The sequence below is a fragment of the Cynocephalus volans genome, chromosome 12, assembly GCF_027409185.1.
Source record: "Cynocephalus volans isolate mCynVol1 chromosome 12, mCynVol1.pri, whole genome shotgun sequence".
NCBI lineage: Eukaryota > Metazoa > Chordata > Mammalia > Dermoptera > Cynocephalidae > Cynocephalus > Cynocephalus volans.
In genome coordinates, this window is record NC_084471.1 from 67493359 (window position 1) to 67508387 (window position 15029).

At 45.4% G+C, this 15029-nt stretch overlaps 1 protein-coding gene across 2 annotated transcripts; it reads left to right on the forward strand.

Moving 5' to 3' along the window:
* Window positions 1–1541: 1541 nt before the first annotated feature.
* LOC134361244 (keratin, type II cytoskeletal 2 epidermal-like) lies at window positions 1542–9298 on the forward strand. Of its 2 annotated transcripts, none has more exons than XM_063076263.1 (9): window positions 1542–2156; window positions 3221–3435; window positions 3818–3878; window positions 4686–4781; window positions 5454–5618; window positions 5929–6054; window positions 6849–7069; window positions 8217–8251; window positions 8352–9298. In XM_063076263.1, the coding sequence occupies exons 1-9, from the start codon at window positions 1542–1544 to the stop codon at window positions 8849–8851; spliced, it is 2034 nt and encodes a 677-aa protein (XP_062932333.1). In that variant the 3' UTR covers window positions 8852–9298. The 2 variants fall into 2 exon arrangements, with proteins under 2 accessions (XP_062932333.1, XP_062932335.1); XM_063076265.1 differs by having other exon boundaries at window positions 8217–8249; window positions 8365–9298.
* Window positions 9299–15029: the final 5731 nt, after the last annotated feature.

Below are 15029 nucleotides of genomic sequence, written 5' to 3' on the forward strand. Positions count from 1 at the left end.
TTCTTATTCTTATTCACTTTTTATAGATGAGAAAACTGAGGATCAAAGGGGATTTTGCATGATCCAAGGTCATTTAACTGAAATACAATGAAATTGGGATTTAAATCTTATGTTTTTTACATTATTTTATGCTAACTTTAAATTTTTTTATTTAGCTTTAAACATCCTGGTTCTGTAATTAATGGCATCTGTGTGGAGTGCATGGTCATGGCCATTAGAAGAGAGAATAACATGCTGAGGGTGAAAGGAAAAGGAGAGAGTTCTACCCAAAACAATAATGATACTAACATTTGTATTGTGTGTCATGGTTTTCAAAAAACTTCATATGAATTCCTCATTTTATGGCTAAGAATACAGAGGATCAGAATTTAATTAAAGGTCACATAGCCAATAAATGGCAAAACTGGGACTCAAACCCAGAACTTTTGACTTTGAATTCAATTCCATTACTCTAAAGTGCCTCTCCTGCATAGTTAGCCACATGGATAAGGGAAAGACTATGTTTGAGTTTAGGTGTGAATGCTCTGTGCACTTGGGTGCTCTGGCCAGACTGGGTGGGTCTTCTGATGTTCATCCATCTCTGGATGTCATTGAAGAGCCTGACTTCCTAAATGCTTCTTAGAATCACCAGGCAATACATGATTACTGACTGAATGAATCAATATACAGCAGGTCTCTGCGTTGTGCAAAGGCTTTGACTGTAACCTTTCATTGCGCTCCCTGAGTCACACAGACCCAGGAACAGAGAAACTTTCCTTAAGCCCCTCATTCTCTGGGTTTTCATGTAGAAAAGTGATTGAGTCAATTAAAAACTTCTAGTTACAGGGAAGAAAAATTTGCTCTACTCAGTGCCTGATTACTATGTTTATTTGGCATGGTATGGGAAGGAAAGAGCCAAGACGTTCTGAAAAATGACAACTCTTTTGCAGTATCCTAGGCCAACTTCTTTCTTTAAGAGGATGCTGATTTCCTCACATCACATCTGTGTTCTGCAATGTCTCTCCTCTACTTGTTGAAGCTCTTCCTGGGGAAGAGGGAAAAGCTAGGAGGACTCTAAGACTGGTACTGTGGGGTTCTCATAGTCTCTAAATCTCATCCTTCTCATAGTGGAACTGGGTGGTAAGCCTGCACAGGCCCAGGTGGTAGCCGGCCTCTTTTGGGTCGGTCCAGAATAGGGAGCAGCATTCTGCAGAAGGTCCTTGTTCAGATTGAGAAACCCAAATCCTGATCTCCTCTTCTGATGATTTTACAAAAATCAAATTGCGTGACAGATGCCCAGATAAACAGAAGTTTGCAATCAAAGCAGGTTCTGGGATGCAGCTGATTAGTAGATTTTTAATGGCTATTAGATTGATAATCACTCACCAGGAATAGCTTCCAGGCAGACCAAACCCATGCATAAGTGGGCCCACACCCATGTACACCAACACCTAGTTGGCGGGTATAAAAGGGGACCCTGACAGTCTCCCAACAGCTGTGTTGAATCTCCAGCCTTGACTTCTCTCAGGAACCTTTGGCTTTCCTCACTGGACAAAGGCATCATGAGTTGTCAGATCTCCTGCAAATCTCGAGGAAGAGGAGGAGGAGGTGGCAGAGGATTCCGGAGCTTCAGCAGTGGCTCAGCCGTGGTCTCTGGTGGAAGCCGGAGATCAGCCTCCAGTTTCTCCTGCTTGAGCCGCCATGGTGGTGGCGGAGGGGGCTTCGGTGGAGGCGGCTTTGGCAGTCGAAGTCTTGTTGGCCTTGGAGGGACCAAGAGCATCTCCATTAGTGTGGCTGGAGGAGGTGGAAGCCTTAGCTCCAGTGGTGGATTTGGTGGCAGAGGAGGTGGTTTTGGAGGCGGCAGTGGCTTTGGTGGCATTGGTTTTGGAGGTGGCAGCGGCTTTGGAGGAGGCAGTGGCTTCGGAGGCGGTGGTTTCGGTGGAAGCGGCTTTGGTGGAGGCCGCTTTGGAGGTGGTGGTGGCTTTGGAGGTTTTGGGGGTCCTGGTGGCTTTGGGCCTGGAGGATACCCTAGTGGAGGCATCCATGAGGTCTCTATCAATCAGAGCCTCCTGCAGCCTCTCAACGTGAAAGTTGACCCAGAGATCCAGAATGTGAAGTCTCAGGAGAGGGAGCAGATCAAAACTCTCAACAACAAATTTGCTTCCTTCATTGACAAGGTGAATCAGGAGAAGCTGGATCCTTCTGATACTCAGGATGCTCCACTTCCAGTGCTAATTGAGAAGGAAACAACACGGATTTGTTTCTTCTAGGAGCCATTGATGTAGATGTCATAGCCTGGGTTATTTGCAATTTCCTAATGAGAAAGACAGTGGCTGGCTTTGTGGCCTACATTTTCTATAACAGTCTGCAGTTAGAAATTATTTGTCCCTTTGGCTTCATTGTTTCAGTCCAAATAAATAATATTTATGAAAAATTCTGAAGATCATAGAAAAATGATATAGGCAAGTAATGGACTGACCAGTTCAGGTCACATGACAGCAGATATTGGAGGGGATTGGTGAAACATCTTCTCCAGGGGTCGTCTTTCCTTCTCTAGAACTTACTACTCCATTAAATTCTGGGAAGCTGAACTGAAATATCTGCTTGGGGATGAATGAAATTCCTGCCTTCAAGAGAAGCATTCTCAATTTTGTGGCCCATAAAGTCTTTATTAGTGTCACTTTGGAGTGTCACTGGGTTTTCTCCTATTTAGAGCCAGAAGAACCTGTCTTGGTTCATCTGCCTTGAAATAGGCAGGACTTTACAAATCTATTCAAGAATTCCTAAATTCTTAAAGGAAGTTACAAGACTCTTAAAAAACCAGGCCAAGGAGCCCTGCCCTTCAGTACTATCGTACTCAGCACCCTTAGGAGCAGTGCGAGTGGATACCTGCTTTTGGTTTTCCCCAGAATTTCTGGGACCTTTGCTGGGAATTCAGCTAGGATGGGGGAGGGAAATGACCTGGAGTCTTGGGAGCAGCTGCAAGCAAAGTAGTAGGTGGTGAAATAGGAAAAAGTGTTCTCTGTGTGGAGAGGGCCAGATATGGCATAGGCATCTGCAGAACTTTCTAAGTGTGAGGTCAGGGATCTCAGAAGCTCTGCCTGGCATGACACAGCATCCAGATGGTGAGGTTGAAGCTGTGTAGACTGCTCTAGGTCCCGAGGCAGAAACAGGGCTGCCTCGGGCTAGTGCGGTGAGAAGAGGATCCAGAGCTTAGGTGCTCTCCTTTTGCTCATGACAGGTGCGGTTTCTGGAGCAGCAGAACCAAGTGCTGCAGACCAAATGGGACCTATTGCAGCAACTCAATGTTGGCACCCGCACCACCAACTTGGACCCCATCTTCCAGGCGTACATAGGTAACCTCAAGAAATACGTGGATGGACTCTCTGCAGAAAGGACATCACAGGATTCAGAGCTTAACAACATGCAGGATCTTGTGGAGGATTATAAGAAGAGGTAGGTGGCAGGATAAACTCTGAGTGGAAAGAAATATTGAGCTGAGCCATCCAATCGTTCCCCTTAAAAGCCACTCATCTCCCAATTGTATTTGTGGTGATATAGGGGAGAGGCATCTGTATCTTTGTCAATTACTTGTGAGAGCTTAGGGGTTTAGAGATTATATGTTTTACATGTTTGAGAGTTAATTTATGGAAATCCATCCTCATTTTGGATATCATAGTTTTAACTTAGACATTTAGAGTGTGTAATATTCCCAGAGAATGGGGCATTTTGAGTGAATCCAGTAGAAAAAGGAAAAGGAACAACAACAACCAAAAAAAACCAGAAAAACCCTAAAACTAGAGCTAATCTAACTGCTGTATCATCTGGGTCCCAACAGGTATGAGGATGAAATCAATAAGCGCACAGCTGCTGAAAATGATTTTGTGACACTTAAAAAGGTGAGCAAGAGAATGTGTGTTTCATAACCCCATAGTGTCCAAACAGACAGGCTGGAAAACAACTGTGAGTGCAAACAGCAGTAGTCAGAGAAAGGGGTGGGATGTGGCTGTGGCCAGTGTCCTTGGAAACGAAGTGTCTCCATTGTTCAAACTTCTGGAGACAATTTTCAAAGGTGTCCTGCGTACTGGGTAGAACGCTTCCCATTGATAACCCACTTAAAGCCTATAATGGATCATGAAAAATGCAAACACAAAAAGCACTTTATTCTTTTTCTAAAAAGCTGAGGAAGGAATGAGACTTTCCTTAGAATGCCTGCTTAAAGTTACTGTCAGTTGTGCTGACAAAGCTTTGAGCTAGAAGACCACGTGTGGGTTCTCAGCCTGCTTCCTGCAAGGGCTTTGGTGTGTAATCCAGAGAAATTCAGAGAGTTGAGATGGACAGACAAAATGGGAGAGTTGAGGACTGTAGCAACCTACAGAGGCTATTGTACCCCAGCATGGGAATGCACAATGTCTTCAGCAGGAGGGAGAGAATGGTTGGCAAAGCTTGGTCCCATCTGGGCTCCGATGGTCTTGGAGGAGTGGGCGTGAATGTGGGTGTGGAGCCCCTGGAAGAGGTGCATGATGGATTGCATGCCAAATGAGGTCCATGGGGACGTGGCTCACCTGGAGGTGCCTGGGATGTTGGAGAGCAGCTAACAGGGACTGGGTGGAGGAAAGTGGCAGAGAGAGGGTGGGGCCCATACAGGGAATCATGCAAGGTGGGAGGGAGTGCGTTTCATCAGAGGCCTCTGACCTTTCCTGCAGGATGTGGACAATGCCTACATGATCAAGGTGGAACTGCAGGCCAGGATGGATGTGCAGAACCAGGAGCTTGAGTTCCTAAGAGTCCTCTTTGACGCAGTAAGGAGGCTGTTCATGGACAGACCCTTACTTCCCACCCTTCCCAACGAAGAAATGTCCTTCCTAATTAGTGAAAAGGAGTAGGAATAGGGTTTATGGACTGGCTGACTTCAACTTGCCATCATTCCAGGCCACTCGGAAGCTTCTATAGCACAGGCTTTGGGAGAGAGGAATTTTCCCCTCTGATGTCATAGGAAGTAAGGCCCAGGAAATGCCAGGACAACTTTTCCTTCCTCCATCCTCCAGATGTCCAGCTCCCCTTAGGAAGAGACCTGTCCTGTGCCCTTTCCTATGCCCAACATACTTCAGAGGTCAAAATGCATTACATCTACCCCTTTGCCCCTGTCCTAGTGCATACACATGATTTCTGAAACAGGAAGTAAGATTTAAGGTATTTGCTATGGACCAGCTTCTTTCTGTGGGCACTTATTATAACTACATAAGTGGTGAGGACTGTCAACTAGGAGGCTCAGAAATACAGACACCCCTCCCCACAATTCTCAGAACAACCTTGGGAGTAGCCTAGGAGTAGCGGTTAAATCATTTTCAATCTCACCCAGTATAGGCTTAGTCTGAGAGTCTGCATTTGCCTAACACCAGGCAGAGGAGGCCTCCTCACTGCCTGTGGCTGTGGGTAGGGAAGTCATGGCCAGACCTCCCTGTGTGTTGCAGGAACTGTCCCAGGTGCAACAGACTGTCACTGACACTAACGTCATCCTGTCCATGGACAACAACCGCAACCTCGACCTGGACAGCATCATTGCTGACGTTCAGGCCCAGTACGAGGAGATTGCCCAGAAGAGCAAGGCCGAGGCTGATGCGCTGTACCAAAGCAAGGCAAGTACTGGGAATGCGGGAGAGCCACAGTGCCTTGCAATGAGCCAGGGTTCACCCCAGCCAGGAAGTGTCCAGTAAGATGATTGGTGTTTTTGTCTAATGGAAATTGGGCATCATTTCCAGAATGAATGTTGAGAGTGGCACCAGGTCCTTTTGGGGATACGAGATGGTCCCCCACCTCCCATGAGTGCAGCCATGGCATTCAGCTTGGATGACCCTCCCTGGACTCTTAACCAGCCTTTGCTTGGCTCATCTCAGTCTTTCCCCAGGCTGAAGCCCCCCTGTGACTGTCCTCCTCTCCCCATATCAGTACGAGGAGCTCCAGGTTACTGCTGGGAAACACGGAGACAGCCTGAGAGAGCTCAAGATGGAGATCAGTGAGCTGAACCGCGTGATCCAGAGGCTGCAAGGGGAGATTGGCCACGTGAAGAAGCAGGTGAGGCATGGCCCCAGTATCCATCCAGGTTTACTGTTTGGGTGGAGCTCAGAGTGGGGTGGAAGATTATATCTCAGTGTGTGAGTGTGTGGTTGTTTTGTGAGAGACAGAGAAGAAACTGCAAAGTTCTGATCTAGCATACATCAATCCCCAGTTCCTCCAATTTAACATAATTTAGGGCTTATAACAATTTTGAGAGTGGCCTAAGAAACATTCCAAAGTAAAGATTAATGAACGGAAAGGATTGTGTTCACTTTTTGATTGTTTATGTGAGTGAAAGGGAGCCGCAATAAATAAAGCAGTAGTTTGACATGCTGTGGATTGAGGACATAGCTTCCTATTGTATTTGGTGCAGGCCCTAAGCACCAGCCAACTGGGTTAACGGAGGTGCAGTGTGTGTTGAGGGGAGCTGGCCTGGGGTTGGACATGAGCTTTGGGATAATGTGGGGGCAGAGAGTGGGCTCCGTAGACAGCAGCAGTTCTGGAAAGCAGTCCACATCTAAAATTTTCATTTATAAAATGGGATAATGATTCTGACCCTGTGTTGTGAGGATCAAGGGGTGTTATGGGAAAAGCCTAAGGATCCAGGAAAAGGTGATGTGGGAAGAAGATGTCTCAGAGACAGCAGTGAGTCCTAGCAGTTATTTGCAACTTGCATTAACTCCAGGGGAACACAACACTTCCCAGGCCAGTGAATCTGGCTTCCCATACCCTGAGCACTTCTGTTCCCTGTCCCCCTCTGCCAGGCAGACTCCACTCTTTTCAAACAGAAAGTTTCCCTCCTTCTGTCATAGTGTAAGAGTGTGCAAGACGCCATTGCTGACGCTGAGCAGAGGGGAGAGCATGCCATTAAGGATGCCAAGAACAAGCTCGTAGACCTGGAGGATGCTCTGAATCAGGCCCGGGAGAACCTGGCCCGGCTGCTGCGTGACTACCAGGAGCTGATGAACGTCAAGCTGGCCCTGGACGTGGAGATCGCCACCTACAGAAAGCTGCTGGAGGGCGAGGAGTACAGGTGAGGGGCGCTGGGAGGGGAGAAGGGAACCCCTGGCTAGCCTCTCCATTCTCCTTAGAAGCGAGACAGAAACAAAGGCAGAGAAAGCAGAGGATGGGGCAGGGCCTTTGAAGGCTGAGAGCCGGCATTCGCTGTGCTGCAGGCAGAATTTCAGGACAAGAAGCATTTCTGAGTTGTGCATTATCAATATGGAATGGCTAATGAGGCATAGTAAATTAAATTAAATTAAACAATAAGTTAAACATCCTGGTCTCTTCTGAAAAAGAAAACAAAATGATGTGAAAACAGGTTAGTCCTAGACAGTCTGCAAATTTGAGTGGCCTCTTTTGCCTCCACTGTGTGATCAAGAAGAAGTGATATTATGTGTTGGAATGTGCCGACTGGCTGTGACATGCTCACCCTAGCAGGTGCCAGATCTAATTCTCTGCAGGTTTCTGGAATGACAAACAGAACCATTTCCTAACCTTCAAGGAGCACCCTTGGCTTGCTCTGTAGTACAAGACCTTTGTCAGTGTTATGGCATCAATGGTGACTTATTCCGGTTGAAGCAGCTGGAAGGGGAAAAGCTACCCCAGGCCATCAGCAAACCAGTATGACAACAAGGGAGTGGCTTTCTTCAGGCTGTTGCCCTGTATCTGTCTGAGAAGCAATGCCTCCTCTCCCCAGCTCATAAGAGGAGGTGGGAAAGATTTCAGTTGGAGAAGAGGAGGGTAGGGAAAGGGGGAGGAGTATGGGAGGCTGTACAGAGCTGCAGTTCTTTCTGAATTGAATAGTCACAGTGCAGCCTTATTTTAAACTCTGGCCTGGCGTGGTTTCTGAATAACAAAATCCCTAAAATGGATTTAAATACAAAAATAGGTTGCAAAGTCAGAAGCAAATTAGCTTTTCAGTCACTTTGGATCAACGATGCAACTGTTCACTTTTATGAGAGCAAAAAATCAGGATGGATGTAGATGCAAGGCCATGCATAAATGTAGGGTCTGTCACCATCCCAGTGATCTGGCAGCGTGGAAGAAAGTGGGTAGTGTAAGCCTCTGGTGGATGATTTTAGAGGCCGAGCTGCACATTTGTAGTGGGAGTTGTCAAACAACATCCACAGAGAACCTAAGTGCTCTGCCACAGGTTACTTTCTCCCTCTCCCTCACAGGATGTCTGAAGACCTCAGCAGCGGTGTGACTGTGTGTGAGTAGTGGGGCGTGGCCCTGTCCTATGGGGTGCTGGGTAGGGTGGAGGCAGGCAGGGGCGGTCAGAACTTTTGTGGTCATACCATCTCTCTCTGCAGCTGTGACAAGCAGTACCATTTCTTCAAATGTGGCATCCAAGGCTGGCTTTGGCAGCCATGGTTCTGGAGGTAGAGGGTTCGGTTCCGGAGGAGGAGGAGGATACAGCTCTGGAAGTGGCAGTTACAGCTCTGGAGGCAGAGCATCTGGCTCCGGAGGTGGTGGTGGAGGAGGCTATGGCTCTGGCGGTGGCTCCAGAGGAGGCTCTGGCTCTGGAGGTGGTTACGGCTCCAGCGGTGGTTCTGGAGGAAGACACGGCTCTGGACGTGGCTCTAGAGGAAGCTCTGGTTCTGGAGGAGGATATGGCTCTGGTGGTGGCTCTAGAGGAGGCTCCAGCTCTGGTGGAGGATATGGCTCTGGAAGTGGCTCTGGAGGAGGATTCAGCTCTGGAGGTGGCTCCAAAAGAGGCTCTGGCTCTGGAGGGCGAGTTTCTATCTCTGAAAGGGGTGGTTCTGGCTCAGGTGAAGGTTATGGTTCTGGCGTGACCTTCTCTCATATATAAAGATGGATTCCCCCTCCCCCAACTCTCCCACTCCAGAATGTGCTTGTCTTTGTACCTCCGACAGCAAGTCAAGTTTTGTCATCTACCTCGGTTGGTATTTTGGGGGAAAGGGATGCCCACACACAATTTTTGAGAGATCTTTCCAACCCAATTAGAGCCAGTGACACTCACTGTTTTCTGGAGAAGAATCTGCATTCTAGGCTTGTGCTTCTGGCCATGTCACATCCCCATCCCCCTGTGCCCTCTTGTGTTGCCCACTTGGCAGTCTTTTCCCAGATGGGTATTCTGTTGAGGACCCCAGAGTAGCTGGCTGATTCCATCTTGAAGCCTGTGCCTTTCCTGGGGCAGTGCCAGGGGGATGTGTTGCTGTGTAAATAGCTCCTCTCGACTCTGCTCTCAGAAGCGCTGTGGTTCGGTGTCTGCACAATAAACTTCATTTGCAACTCATATCATGTGACGTCTATTTAATGACAAGCCTTGGCTGAAGTGGGCAGCGTAGAAACAGGAGACTAGGAAATGATGAAAGAGGGGCTCTTGGACGAGGGGCACGTCATCCTGAGGGTGGTGTGGCTTGGAAGACCCCAGGGTGTTTTCCTCTGGAGTCAGGGGACAGGTATAATGTTCTCAGAAAGTGTTTGCCAGACTTGGGGGCTGTGGTATTGCCAGGAGGTAGACATGGAGATTTGTGGAAAATTCTGTTTTCTTGAAAAAACCACTTTTCTTGAGAAGTATTTTCCCACTTCTCAAGGGGAAGTCTGCCCTTCCCCTTTTCTGACAGGAGCTTTGATCTGATGCCATTTGATTGATCTGACCTCAGGTCAAAGCAGCTGAGCTCCCCAAGCACCCACCCAGGCTGTCTGCAGCTCTCAGCTTGCATGGCAGAATTCCCTCAGCCCAATCGACACAGACCATGTCTTCTCCACGTCCCTGCAATCATACACCTGCTGTGGGGGCTCTTGGCAAGGCTGACGGAGAAGACCTGGGGAACGTCTGGAGGACCATAAAATGGTCTCCAAAATAACTGACTTCCATTTTCACAGAACATCCTTCTGCTTTCAGAGAAGTCCCATTACACTCAGAAAATAAAGAACCCTTCTTTCCTTCCCTAGTCCAGCAGCCCTCTGGATCCCCTACTCATGGAGGTCCCAGTAATGGTAGCCTTCTCTTGTGGGTGTGAAGATGATTTCAGCCTCTCCCCACAAAAGGCCTTATCACCTGGTTGGGGCTTCCAGGGAGTTCAGGAATGGTTGGGAAGGTGGGTCTGGGCCCTTGGAGTTGGTATTAGACTGGTCAGAGTTGCCCAAAAGGGAATTGGTAGCTTAGGTTGGATCAGGTTAAAGTTCATGAATGTGGTCTTCAGGCTGAGTTGATGTGGCTTAAAACAACTCAGAAAAAAATTCCAGAGGGTCCTTTTTTCTCTTACCCCAGTCCATCTTTAAACCTTGGGTGTGGGACCGACCCCATGGCTCACTCGGGAGAGTGCGGCGCTGGGAGCGCAGCAGCGCTCCCGCCCCAGGGTTCGGATCCTATGTAGGGATGGCCAGTGCGCTCACTGGCTGAGCGTGGGAGGGTTGTGATCCCCTTACCGGTCACAAAAAAGAAAAAAAAAAGAAAAAAAAAAACCTTGGGTGTGACTCGGCTGAGTTTGTGACCCTTCTCCTGTTCCCAGAGGTTGCAGGGAGAGCTTTGAGATATGCAGGAGGAGGCACCAACATAGGACAGATGCCTTTACCTGCCCAGACCTACAGGCTGCAGGTTCTGGGGGATTGGGCTGGAGGAGCTCTGCAGGCTGCAGGTGGCAGGGCAATGACACTGAGGCTGAGAATCCTAGGGTGATCTGCTGCTCAGAGAGGTGTGCTGAGAATGGCCCAGGCCAGGGCATCTGGGACAGGGCTGTGGAGGTGAGAGTGCAGGCTGGGCAGGAGAAGCCCAGGGGCTTGGCTGTTTTGGGGTGTGCACACCGTGTACAGACGAACATGACCTCAAAAAGGGATGAGTGTCCCAGATATTTGGGTCTGGAAGGGAGCGTTAGCAGTCAGTGAATTTGACCTTTCCATTTAGGTAAGGAAACAAGTAAGGCCCAGGTCATAGAAACCAGGCCTTCACCTCCCAATTCACTCACTGTTTAAAGGCTACAGAAATGGTGAGCCATCCTAATAACTCTCTGAAGGAAAAGAGGTGAGGTCGGTTAGGTGGCAGCTTCTATTCCCACTGCTTTAATTCCTGAGACTATCAGGGGTACCCAGCTCCTCACCCCTACCCCACCTGAGACACAGCCCTTCTTTTTTTGGACCCACTCAGACACATGCTACTCTCATGTTGTACTCCAACAGCAAAATTAGTCTTGTATATTAACTCAGAGAGATAGAGTCCTGAGGTACGGAAGAAATCCAGCTCTAAGCAGCTAATGGAGTGGGGGGCTAGCTCTGAAGAGAGACTCTCCTTTCCCTCTTAAGTGTTGTAGAATAGTCCAGAATTTGAGTCACACCCCTCTCACCAGGGTCCTCTCCCCACTTTCACCAAATTTGGTGATTAACTTGTCAGGTCCTGGGCTGGCAAAAGAGATAGACGCAGGCAGAAGGGTTTTTCAAACTCTATTTCCATAGGGAACTGGGCTACATATTTACATTCTGGTGATGTTGCTGAGCATCTGGAACACCGTCGTTTTTATGGTTCCCTCCCTTTCTCCTCCTGTGAGGTCTACTATGAATTCAAATAAACTTCTTTTCTGTCTTTACCAACCCTTTCTTTCCTGCCAACTCAAGTGAGAGTCATTGCACAGCTCACATCCTGCAGGAAGCCCACCTAAGTGAAACACTCATGCTTCCCTTACTTGCTGTGAATTGGGAAGGCCTTGCCCTGGGAGTGAGGAGACTTAAATGCCATGCCTCATTTTTGGGGGGCATTGTTGTGTGACATTGGGCAAGTCATTTCTCCTCCCGAGGCTTGGTTTCTGCATCAGCTGAAGGAGGTGGAACTAGATTGTCTCTACGGATTCTTCCAGCTCCAATGAAAAGAATACTTTCTGTGCTACTGGGTCAGCCAGTGCTTATTCCTAAAGCCTCCAAGCCTAGTGGGGAATTTGGGACAGAGTCTGGAAAGAGGCTTAGGGACCCTGTGTGTGGATGGGTGTGAGCATTGGGAGTTCTTAATTATTTTCATTCTAGTTCAGTAAATGTCTATTGGACAATGACTGTGGGCAAGGTGCTGCATTTGGCTATGTGGGGGATACCAAGACTCACAAAACAGTGCATCCTGCATGGAGTTTAAAGTCTATATGGGGGATGGATGAGAAATTTCACAAACAGCTATTAATATGAGGCTTCTCTGGGAATAGTGGCGTGTATTAAAATTGTCTGGGGCTCTTATTAAGAATGCATGTTCTTGGTTCCAGGCTCCCAGAGTTTTCACTATGGAGGATTGGGGTGGAGCCTGGAAATCTGCAATTTAATAAGCTCCTAGGTGATTCTGATGCTGCTGATGCAAGAGCTGTGCTTTGAGAAGAACCAATATGCATACAGGGGCTAAGTGAGCAGGCTCTGTGGGGGGTTCAATTCCTGGCATCTTGGAATTTAGTAGGCAATCAATAAAAAATCAATCAGATGAAAGAATGTGTGATGTTGAACAAGTTATTTAGCAACTGTGAGTTTTGGTTTACCCATTCGTAAAGAGGTAATAACAATATCTCCCTCGTAGGGTTGTTAGGAAGGTTATATGCAATAATAAATGATAAACATTTATTCAGTAGGACCTGTGCTATCATAATCATGCAGTATAACGGCCATTATTATTATTATTATTAAAGTTATAGACAGTATTGTGGGATTGGGGAAGGCTTCATGGATGAGATGACTTTCCCTCCAAACACTGAAGGATATGTGGGATTAATTAAGAAATAATAACAATTCTACAGAAACTCTTCTAGAAGATAGAAGAGGAAGGAACACTTTCCATCTTGTTTCATGAAGCCAGCATCAACCTAATACTGAAATCACAAAAATGCATTATAAAGAGAGAAACGAAAGACCAACATCCCTCATGAGCTTCAAAAATTTTCAACAGTATGCGAGCAAATTTAATCTAGAAATATTTGAAAAGGATAATACATCGTGACCATGTGAGGTTTATTCCAGAAATAAAAGGCTTGTTCAGAATTCAAAGAATTCATTAATGTATTCACCATATCGACATATTACAGAAGAAAAAGCATATGACTATGTCAACAGATGCAAAAATTTTGACAACATTTAACATCCATTTATTATAAAAACAAACAACAAAAAAATCCTCTTAAAAAACTAGAAATGCAAGGGAACTTCCTTAGTCTGATAAAGGACATCTACAAAAACCCACAGCTAACATCCTTAAAGGTCAAAGTCTTAATTCTTTTCCAAGTAAGGATATCTGCTGTCACTACTCCTATTCGGCATCAGACTGGGATTCCTAAATAGTGTAATAATGCAAGAAAAAGAAATAAAAACATACAGATAGGAAGGAGGAAATAAAACTGATTTTATTCATATATGATGTGTTTGTCTGTGTAGGAAATCCCCAAGTATCTTGCTAGTCAATGTATTTCCACACTGAGAAAATCTTTATTTATTTATTATTATTATTATTATTATTATTTTTTGGCAGTATGGTTGGTATGAGAAACCAAACCCTTGACCTTAGTGTTATAAGGCTACACTCTAACCAACTGTGCTAACTGGCCAGGCTTCTTTATTTATTTATTATTATTTTTTGAGAAAATCTTGATCATTCAGATAGATGGATGCAATAGTAACGATATTTGATTATGTTTCACTGAGAGACACGTGGCAGGAGAAGCTTTAGTTCAAAGTTTGCAGAAAAATGAGTTAATTCAATGGGTGGTTGAACTGGAGTGAATTAAAATTTACCACAGATCAGATTTGAATGTGCATAATGTTTATTTTAAATTCAGCTTTAATGAAGATTAATTTATAAACAGTAAAATGCATTGTATTGCATTTTAAGCATATACATCAATTTTTTAAAACATATGTATATACTCTTGTGATTACTACCACAATAACTGTATAGAGCATTTCCACCACTCCAAAAAGTGAGTACCCTATGCCCCAGGCAACTTTTGATATACTTCTTGTCACTGTAGATTGGTTTTGCCCTTTCTAGGATTTCTTTGAAATGGATATATGGTTTTACATTTCCATGAGCAATGTATAAGAGTTCCAGTTGCTGCATATCCTCTCCAACAGTGGGTATCGTCAGTCTTTCATTCTAGTGGGTGTGTATGCTATCTCATGGTAGTTTTCATAGCATTTTCTTGATGACTTACGTTCAGCATCTTTTTTTGTGCTTATTGGCTATTTTTACATCTTTTGGAAAGGGTCTGTTAAAATCTTGTGCAGATTTTTGTTGGGTGTTTTGAAATCTTATTATTGAGTTGCAAGAGTTCCTTATATATTCTTGGTAACAGTTGTTTGTCAGATATATGTATTGTGAATATTTTCTCTCTCTTTTTATAAATTTTTTGACAGTTGGCTGGTATGGAGATCCGAACCCTTGACCTTGCTGTTGTAAGACTGTGCTCTAAATACTGAGACAACCAGCCAGCCTGTATTGTGAATATTTCTCCCAGTATGTTAATTGTCTTTATTTTTTTAATGACATCTTACAAGCAGCAGAAGTTTTTAATACTGATGAATTCTAATTGATCAAATTTTCTTTGTACTTTGGGCTTTTTGTATCCTAAGAAATCTTTGTCTATCTAATGGTCACAAAAATTTTCTCCTAGAATAAAAATCTTTATTCTAGAAGTTTTATAATTTTAGTGTTTACATTGAGGTCTATATCCCATTTTAGAGTGGCTATGTGGGTATGGTATATGATAAGGGTCAAAGTTTATTTTATTCCCCCAAGTAGATATCCAGTTGTTTGAACACGAGTTGTTCAAACACCAGTTGTTCAAAATACTATTGTTTACTTGTTGAATTACCTTGGCAACTTTGTTAAATGTCAAATGAGCATTTATGTGTGGTCTATTTTTGGACTGTTCCATTGATCAGTGTGTCTGTTCTTACCTCTTATGACACACAGTCTTTATGTAGTAGCTTGTGTAAGTTTCGAAATGAGATAATATAATTCCCCCAACTTTCTTCTTCTTTTTCAATATTATTTAAATATTTTAGGTCCT